At 44.1% G+C, this 9,990-nt stretch overlaps 1 protein-coding gene across 2 annotated transcripts; it reads left to right on the forward strand.

The window, feature by feature from the left end:
• Positions 1–297: 297 nt before the first annotated feature.
• GCNT3 (glucosaminyl (N-acetyl) transferase 3, mucin type) lies at positions 298–6,158 on the forward strand. Of its 2 annotated transcripts, none has more exons than XM_017668397.3 (3): positions 298–476; positions 3,117–3,307; positions 4,373–6,158. In XM_017668397.3, exon 3 carries the CDS (start codon positions 4,427–4,429, stop codon positions 5,747–5,749), a length of 1,323 nt encoding a protein of 440 aa, XP_017523886.3. In that variant the 5' UTR covers positions 298–476; positions 3,117–3,307; positions 4,373–4,426; the 3' UTR covers positions 5,750–6,158. The 2 variants fall into 2 exon arrangements, with proteins under 2 accessions (XP_017523886.3, XP_073068031.1); XM_073211930.1 differs by lacking the exon at positions 298–476 and adding an exon at positions 2,024–2,197.
• Positions 6,159–9,990: the final 3,832 nt, after the last annotated feature.

Here is a 9,990-nt window from a genome sequence, read left to right on the forward strand (position 1 = left end):
CTAACGAGGGCCCTGCAGCCAGCATCTTGCAGCCAAGCATGAGCTTGACTCAGTCCTGATGGGACGTAAGGTTGATCATACTGGGTCTTTTAACCACTTCTCTGTGGCCAGAGGTCGTAGGCCCGTGTTTGCCCAGAGCTCACTGACATAGCTCATCAAATAAGGCTGGGATTCAAAGCTCCTCCACCCTGCCTTCCTCAGTCCCGCCCGTCCCTTCAACTCCAGCTCCAGTGCATCCAGTAACACATTAACTTGGCTTAAGTCTGGTCATCTATTCTCACTTCCTGCTACTACGTCATAGTCTCTTCTTGTCAGTCAGTGGGGCTGCCCTGGCCATTCATGACCGCAGGCAACGTATCTTACTCTGCGCGCCTTAGAATTCTGCTCATCTCTACCGCACTGGGTACTGAGAGAAAGAACAGGACTCCCAGGAGCTGCCAGTCTAATGAGAGGACAAAGGTGACACTTCACTAGAGGTAAACGCCACATAATAAAATAAGTAAAAGGGTATATTTGCCAATTTGTAAATTCAGCTTAAAATGGTTGGACCCCTGCTGCCTGGACCATCCTCTGGTGTTGGGACTGTGGGGTCCCCTGAACCTGCACTGACATTAGCACTAAGCTCTACTGTATTCTTCCAGCTTTACCCTGATGAGCCTGGCTTAATTTCTCTGTTTCCCATGCTGGAACTCCTAGCCTCTCCCACAAACATACGAGAGTTTGTTGTTTAAAACTCAGGGATGCAGGCAAAGCTTTTTGCCCAATAAGCAGGCTAAACTGGCGATGAGGAGAAAAGGACTGAGGGTTCTGGGCAGGAAGAGTTTGCTCTTTCAGAAACTGCACCATAGCAGTACTTACTGTGGGCGCTCAGGACTGTGTGGACTCTCTTGTACTTATTATCTGGTTTAAAGTTGCTTTTATTTTCAATACTTGAGAGAGGTAAGTGCCCTCATCATTCTCAGGGCTTGTGACTTCTGAGTATCTGCATGTAATTCTGGATGCATGGATGCATTTGCCTCAGGCTCATCTGGCCTCACAGGGGTATAAGAAGTTCTAATGAAGGCCCCGTGCCCCAGGTGTGGGTTCGTGCCTGGAAACTTGCCTGCTTCCCAGATGCTCTGGGATTGGGCCCTGCCTTCTTCTTGCCAGTGCCCCATCTCCTCAAGGCCAGCATGCAGTGAAGGTGTGGAACCTGCCGACCATCTTTCTGAATGCCTGTGTGATCTCTGCAGGTTGCCTGGCTCGTGATCTTTCTGTGCCTCTCCCCAGCGTTCTGTTCCCTCCCCTGCACTTGCCTGGGGTCACTTGCAGCCCATCCCTCAACTCTGCAGTGCTAGCGTTGACCACTTACAGATGAGTCTCTTTCTAGAGCTCAAACAGGGGAACCATTCTAGCTCTTTCCCTTGGACTACCCATTAGGCCGCATTCCAGCATCAATACTTCCGCTTGGTCCAGAGTTAAAGAATGCTGTTTGTACCCTGAGCTGTGCTGTGAATAGGCCTTTGTGGGCTGGCGCTGGAGCCTATTCGCAATAACCTTCATCAAAGGGCTGCATATGCCAAGTACCAAGCCAAGCATCTCCTATGTGTTATCTTATTTAATCTTCATAACAATCCTGTAAAATAGGTATTAGCGTAGGCTCCAATTATACGAAGGAAGTCACTGAAGCACAGAGGATTAAGGAATTAGCCCATGGTCACACACCTAGAAAGCAAGAGGGCCAAAACTCAGACCCAGCTCTGTCCTGCCAAATCCCAGGCATGCGCATAATTACTACTCATTTGGTATTACTGGTATGTAAAATACATCCACAATTTGTTAATGTTATATTAGCATGTAGTTAGCAAATAAGAGTGAGTATATGTATACTCAGCATGAGGGAAACCGGACAAACGGCAAGCTGCTTTGCCAGCTGCTCCCTATTGGACTCTGCCAACAGGGGGCGCCAAAAGGAGACAGCGAGGCTGGAGGCAGGACTTCCTGTTTGCTTCCCGTCTACTTCCTTCCTCTATGAGCGTTACCATGTCAACGTCCATGTACCTCACAGGGATGGTTCCTTTGTGTAGCTGCACTGAATCCGGTTTTTAGTAGCGGCGGGCAGAGACCTCAGCCTCCTCGGATATTCATCTCAGCATGGGGGGGCCCTCCACTGATTGAGAGACCCCAGCACCAACTAAGTAGTGCCCCCATCTCAGAGGTCTGAGTTTTCACCCTGCTGCACCCCTCTTTCCAAATTAACAAATTTTAATTCCTATTATTTTTCTTTATTCCTCCAGGTTAGGGGTGCCACCCCCCTCCCCCCATTCAGCTATTTACTTAATTTTATACCTAGTTAAGTTCTTTATATTAAATTTGCCCTTTCAAGTATTTGGCCAGGAAAGCTAATGCATTTGGTTGGGAGGAGCTGGGGGAGGAGGCAAACAATGCCCGCGGCTTTGAGGAAGGGATTCCCACACTGTTGCCAAACCACCCCGGGGCTCTCAGCGAAGTCTGGCCGCCCGTGGTGTTACATCCATTCCTTCGACTGCCGAGAACCCTAGACTCACAGACGTTAGTGAGGAAGATCTACCAGCTGGAACCCTGTGGGTGTTTCTGCAACCTACAGATGATTAAGTCGTGGAAAGACAGGCAAATGGATTTTTTCAAGCACTTGCCACTTGAAGAACAAACTGGTTTCCATTGACTTTTTTTTTTTTTTTTTTTGTAAAGACAAACCAATCCTTGAAGGGTGTTACTAGTATTGTTTTGCTCTTGTAATGTTCGGGAACAAAAGAGGAGTGACCCTTGGACTCCAGGCCAAAAGAAGGCATGGGCTCACCTGTATGTTTCTTTGGTTCTTTGTTAAGGGGGGGAAAAAGCTTTCAACTTGTATGAGCCCTGATGGGTTTTTATGAATGGTTTTGGGGCAGCTCAGCATGGGCACAAACTGGGTTGTTCTGGCTGCAATACCTGCTGTCTTCTCAGATACTACCAGGATTTTTTTCCTGCCTCTCTCACCTCCCTGAATGACGCTTGCTTGAGAATAGGCTCCTGAATGGTAGGTTTGAGCCTGCTCTCTTATGTGAGAGCAGGAAATCAGGCAGGTGATAGAGCCACCTGCTGCTCTCTCTTTTCAGAGATTAAGGAGGAGCCTGAGGCAGTTTCTTGGACATCCTGTGAATATCAGAAAATAGAATTTGGAGCAGTTAAGAGAAGACCAGGGGATATGGTGCTCACAGGCGCTTCCCTGGAGCTCAACCAGCCTTCTCCCGGAAACAAATACGTAATGGCAAGCGGACCTCCCCAGTAAGGAAAGAAGCTACTAAAGGTGAGAATTAAAAAACTTTTTTCTTCCTCTTAGATTCCCATACAAGTTATTAGTAAAGAGGAAACTAGTTTATGCTTGGAAAGAGGATGCAACAAGGGGCACAGTCAGTGCTGGCAGGATGTGACTCTGTGTCCTTTTAGGAATTTTCTGTATCATCAGGTTTTGTTTGATGGTACTCAGTACATTGTATCATATTTAAAAGGCAGCTGTGGTTTGGAGGAACAAGTTTTAGGCTTGTGGATAAAAAAACTGGAGGGAAGGGGGAGTTGTGGGGAGTCCAATTTATAATGCCTGTGGTATTTGGCAAGTTATTTAGCCTGTTTTCCGATCTATAAGAGGCTTAGTAACACTACATTTCAGGTATGTTGTGAATGGTAAATGGGGAAATGTGAAGAAATATTTCTGGCCCATAGAAAGCACTCATTAAATCTTATATATGCATAGCTCTGTATGTCTCTGTGTATATATTTTAAATTTGGGTAGACTGAGTTATTTATATGAATGATTACAATGCATTTTTTATTATATCCAATTTTTTGTACTTCTTTAAGAACTTTATTGTTTAAGAGTGGCTTGATACCACATGTAACTAATGAATCATGTGTGGTGAAAGCATCCTAATATACAAATTGCCAAATAAGGGCATGAAATATACTTTCTTTTAAAAGAGCCCTTGTATTTCTACAACTGATACTGAGACTCTGAATTTCATGGATTGTGCTTCAGACTGATCAGAAATCCTAAGCCCCAGGTAACAGCTACATTAGAAACAGAGAGGTAAGGGATGGGGGGAAGAATGAGGAAAGAGTGAAAGGTGGGGACTTCCTCTTACTAATCGCACGTTAGTAAGAGCCAGATCCCAATCCCAGCATGTGCCGGCTGGTTTGTAGGGTCAGTTTCTAGACCTCTATCAGCAAGCCCAGTGTAAGAAGTTCCTAGGCAGGTGTTTGAGAACATATGTCTAGAGAAGAAATATATTTTGCCATCACTTTGGAGTTGAACATGATGTTCCTGTGAATACATTCAAAGTCAGTTTGTAATTGAAGGCGTTTTGTTCTGTTTAAGGATTCCATCCTCTTCCTGTTTCCCCGTGCCCCAACCCCAGTGGGTCTCCCATTCATGAAGATGACTTGGTGGCGGAAGAAGCTCTGCCGGCGGCATTGCCTGTGGGCCCTGGGCTGCTATATGCTGCTGGCCATTGTTGCTCTGAAACTTTCTCTCAGATTGAAATGTAACTTTGGTTCCCTGGATCTGGAGTTCAGGGACTTTCGAAGCCCACGCTGTAAGGACATCTTGTACCAGTCCCTGAAGCTGCCAGCAAAGAGATCCATCAACTGTTCTGGGATCATCCGAGGGGACCGAGAAGCAGTGGTCCAGGCCCTTCTGGACAACCTGGAGAGCAAGAAGCAGCGGGAACTTCTCACAGACACAGATTATCTTAACATGACGAGCAACTGTGAGCACTTTAAGGCTGAAAGGAAGTTCATCCAGTTCCCACTGAGCAAAGAAGAGTTAGACTTCCCTATTGCGTACTCTATGGTGGTCCACGAGAAGATTGAAAACTTTGAAAGGCTGCTGCGAGCTGTGTATGCCCCCCAGAACATATACTGCATCCATGTGGATGAGAAGTCCACAGACACTTTCAAAGAGGCAGTCAAGGCAATTATCTCATGCTTCCCAAATGTCTTCATGGCCAGTAAGTTGGTTCGGGTGATTTATGCCTCCTGGTCCAGGGTGCAGGCTGACTTAAACTGTATGGAGGACTTACTCCAGAGCTCAGTGCCATGGAAATACTTACTGAATACATGTGGGACAGACTTTCCTATAAAGACCAATGCAGAGATGGTCCTGGCCCTCAAGTTGTTGAATGGGAAGAACAGTATGGAGTCAGAGGTACCTACTGAGTACAAAAAATCTCGCTGGAAATATCATTATGAGGTGACAGACACATTGTCCCAAACCAGCAAGATGAAGGACCCTCCCCCTGGTAATTTACCTATGTTTACAGGGAATGCTTATATTGTGGCTTCTCGAGGCTTTGTCCAACATGTCTTAGAGAATCCCAAATCCCAACGGCTGATTGAATGGGTAAAAGACACCTATAGCCCTGATGAACACCTCTGGGCCACCCTCCAGCGTGTTCCGTGGATGCCTGGCTCTGTTCCCTACCACCCTAAGTTTCACATCTCAGACATGGCTGCCATTGCCAGGCTGGTCAAGTGGCAGGGCCACGAGGGAGATCTCAGTATGGGGGCACCTTATGCACCTTGCTCTGGAATCCACCAGCGGTCTGTCTGTATTTATGGGGTTGGGGACCTGAGCTGGATTCTTCAGAACCATCACCTGTTGGCCAACAAGTTTGACCCAAAGGTGGATGATAATGTTCTTCAGTGTTTAGAGGAGCACCTACGTTATAAGGCTGTCTATGGGACAGAACTCTGAGATGCACTGTGACAGAATTGCTACCTGTGGGGCAGGAAATGTGCAAACATGTCCAAGATGCGCTGGGGTGGTGTGGGGTGGGAGACCAGGGCTCTGGAATCCATGGCGGCCTCAGGGTAAGGGGCCTGCCATTAAGAGTGGGGTAAGTAGGCCTGCTGCCCTGGGTGAACACTGACTGTTCTCTTACTCCACTCCAAGAGCTCCTCCGCTGACTTCTCCTGGAGTGAAAACAAGAACCAGTTATTGGGGAGAGTAGGGGAGGGAAGCGTGGTGGGAGAACCTGGATCTCAGTTGAATGCTTGGTATCAGCTTTTCCATAAATGCTGTTCTTAATAATTTTAGGCTTGGTAGTGGGGAAAGAGAGCCTTCTCTGTTGTACTATTAACTAAATAAATACTACTGACACAAAGCCACACCTCTACTTTTTGTCTAGATATAGGAAAAGAATCTCCATTATTCCAAAATGATCATGGCAGCCTGTATAAATGAGAAATTCAAAAGAATATAGAACAGAGCTGCTTCTTTCATTAGTGAAAGCCCTCCTCATTTTGTTTACATTGCCAGATTCAGTACTTTTCTGTAAGGGACAAAGCAGGGTGATTTAGCCAATTTGACCACCCATGTCCTTATGGGAAAATTATAGCACTGTTTTGCCAGCTTCATAGTCGAAGTTTAATGTTCTGTAACCAAGATAATAGCCATTTAGGTAAGGTTACCATATAATTTGTTGACACTGAAACACATTCTAGTGTAGGTGAGTGCAGTGCTGTTAATAATTATGTCGGAAAACAGGAATAAACTAGGACTGTCTAGCTCAACCAGGAAGTCTGTTTATCCCACAGTTATGACTCTTGGGTCAAAACTCTTTTCGAAGTATGTGAATGGAAGGGTCATTATTTGTGGTTCTGTGGCCTATACATCTCCTCATGGAGGGACAGTTGTGAGTTTGTGTGTGTGTTCTCCCCACCCCTCAACAAATATTAGCCAGTGAAAAAGGTTCCTTTCTGAAGTTCTAGAAATAATTGTCAGACAGCTGGAAAGTAACTGGCTATTAGTCATAGTCATCTGTGATGGGCAAGGTATGTAAACAAGATAGGAGTATCTTGTATAGTTCAGTCATTCTCCGCACTCATATGAGTGATGTTCCCATCACTACATGTTGATGTCATTGAGATGTTTCTTCATTTCTGACTGTGATTCAGTTAGCCAACTTGTCCCTCACATCAGCTTTCCCTGCCGCCTGTGTATTCTGACATAGTTATCACTGTGTCTGACACAGAGAATTTTCTATTTGTGAGTCCCTGATTGCTTGTCGTAAGACTGCATGCACTCCTTCAGGATACGGGCAGTGCCTCCACCACTTGCCCTGCTCTGTAAATAGTGAGCTCTCTCCGCCTGGCTCCCAGCCCTACAGGGAGATGGTTGATGGAGTCATGTGCTCAGCAGAGGAGCCCTGTAAGGCCTTTTCCCTGCAGTGGTGGCCACGGATCTCTCTGTCTGCTGGCCTTTGGGACTGTCCTTGGTCCTGCTCCTGAGAGGGTGGGGACAGGGGCACACAGCAGCTGTTGGAGGTGGGCAGAGAAGCTTCCCTGACTGTAAGGGTTCTGAGAAAAAACTCAGAATTTGGACTCATAGTCACTTCTTCTGTTAGTTTTCATGTGAAATACATTATAATTTTTACATAATTAAACTAAAAAGATTAAAATGAGAACTTGTCCTTTTGGGGGAACAGGTTGCTGGAATTTTCCAAGCATTGAAATATTATCTAGAAATAGATTCAGGTGAATAGGAAGTGCTGTTTATGTAATAATATAAGCTCTTCATAACAGAAGGGTCCAATTTCTTCCTTATTTGTTGAGTACATTTTAGAAATCATACAATTAAACCAATATATATTTTCCTTCCCTCTGAATAATACCTGTTTCTTTAACCTTTCTCTGGACAGAAAAAAAATCTTATAAATGAATTGAGTAACTATGTTCATATTACCTCTCACAGTTTGAATTTCCTCTTTTGATTTGTGGACTATTGCTAAACATTGGTATTGGGCCTCATAGTCAAATACGTGACTATGTGAATGGAAAGGTCACTATGGTTCTGTGGCTTATGCATTTCCTCGTGGGGGGATGACTGTGTGTGTCACACAGAGAATGACCCTTCCATTCACATAGCCATATACCTGCATGGGTAAGTTTTAATAATAAAATTTTTGTTGCATACTCTGCCTATTGTACTCTTACTCTTGATTGAAAATTTTTTTTTTTTTTTTTTTTTTTTTAGAGGGCATTTCTCATATTTATTGATCAAATGGTTGTTAACAACAATAAAATTCTGTATAAGGGGGTCAATGCCCAATACACAATCATTAATCCATCTCAAGCCTAATTCTCATCAGTGTCCAATCTTCTGAAGCATAATGAACAAGTTCTTACATGGTGAATGAATTCTTACATAGTGAATAAGTTCTTACATGGTGAACAGTACAAGGGCATTCATCACAGAAACTTTCGGTTTTGATCATGCAATATGACCTATAAACCATCAGGTCAAATATGAATATTCATTTGATTTTTGTACTTGATTTATATGTTGATCCCACATTTCTCCTATTATTATTATTATTTTTATTTTTAATAAAATGCTGAAGTGGTAGGTAGATGCAAGATAAAGGTAGAAAACATAGTTTAGTGCTGTAAGAAGGCAAATGTAGATGATCAGATGATCAGGTGTGTGCCTATGGACTAAGTATTAATCCAGGCTAGACAAGGGCAGCAAGACATCCACGGATGCAGAAGATTTCTCTCAAAGCAGGGGGGGTGAGGTTCTGAGCCTCACCTCTGTTGATCCCCAAATTCTCACCTGATGGCCCCCCTGCGACTGTGCCTGTCTTAGGTTGTTCCTCCCTTGAGGAATCTTACCCGTCTCTGGCTAACCAGTCATCTTCCGGGGCCATACAGGGAAATGTAAAGTTGGTAAGTGAGAGAGAAGCCATATTGTTTGCAAAGGTTAGCTTTTTACTTCTTTGCAGATTTATGCCCTGTGGCTTCTATGCCCAGCACTTGTCTCGAGGTATCTTTACCACCTGGAGGAATTATGATACTTGGTAAATTCGATATGAGGCACGAATTCTATTTAAAGTTTGTAATTAGGAAGGAAGAAGAAAAGCTATAGATGTAGCATATGAAGGAAACTTGGGAGGATTGATTATTTCTTTGACATATCTTCTTGTATAGTACCTTAAGTATGTATAGGTTTTAAACTACTAACTAATTTGCACACACATATTGACATAATAGGAATACGGTGACATAAACAAAGCAAATCTATAATTACCAGCCATCTCCAGTGAAGCCAAGAAAACCATTTAGGCACCCTAGGCATTTGTGAAAATTTATCTATGATATGATGGATATTTTCCAACTGTACTTGAACCATCAGACAAATTAAAGCAGCCCATTTCTGGGATCTGTTCACATCCCATATGTTCTTTTAACCATAGATAGTCTATAGTCATGAGATTTTGGGGTGCTACAACTTGCACCCCTCCCAACTCCTGGTTGAGTTCCAACAGTACAGATCCAGTCAAATTCGTTGTCTCACTGTATGCACATGCCAGCCTAGACATCTCCCTCCTCCTTCTCATGGAAAGTCCAGGAGATGGTGGGCTGGATGCAGCCACAACCGCAGCATCGTCCGGATCCCTGTGGAGGCTTTTTGATGATCATCCCCCGGCACGAGTCCTCCAGAGAGTGCTGATGCCGGAAGCTCCTCCTCATATCGTATCTTAGTTCATTTTCTGGGTATCCAAGCTAGGCCTTGATCTTCTGCGTAGAAACAAACAGACCCTTTGCCCACACTTTGACATGCCCTCTATACCACTGTGCAGAACTCATTGGAGGTCAGCACACAGTAACTGCTTTTTTTTTTTTTTTTTAATTAAGAGAAAGGAATATTATCAGAAAAGAGTACCTCCATAGCTGATCATCTGACACCCTTTAAGTGATCAACATTAAGGATATTTAAAGCATGCGTTGATCTTTGATTTACCAATAGTTTTATCCTGTTAAGGAGTAATCCCCCTTTTCTTTCTTTCTTTCTTTTTTTTTTTTTTTAATTTTTAATCTACACTTACCTGAAGAATACTATGTTTACTATGCTCTCCCCTATATCAGGTCCCCCCTAACAACCACATTACGGTTACTGTCCATCAGCTTAGCAAAATGTTGTAGAGTCACTACTTG

Source organism: Manis javanica, chromosome 8 (assembly GCF_040802235.1).
Source record: "Manis javanica isolate MJ-LG chromosome 8, MJ_LKY, whole genome shotgun sequence".
Lineage (NCBI taxonomy): Eukaryota > Metazoa > Chordata > Mammalia > Pholidota > Manidae > Manis > Manis javanica.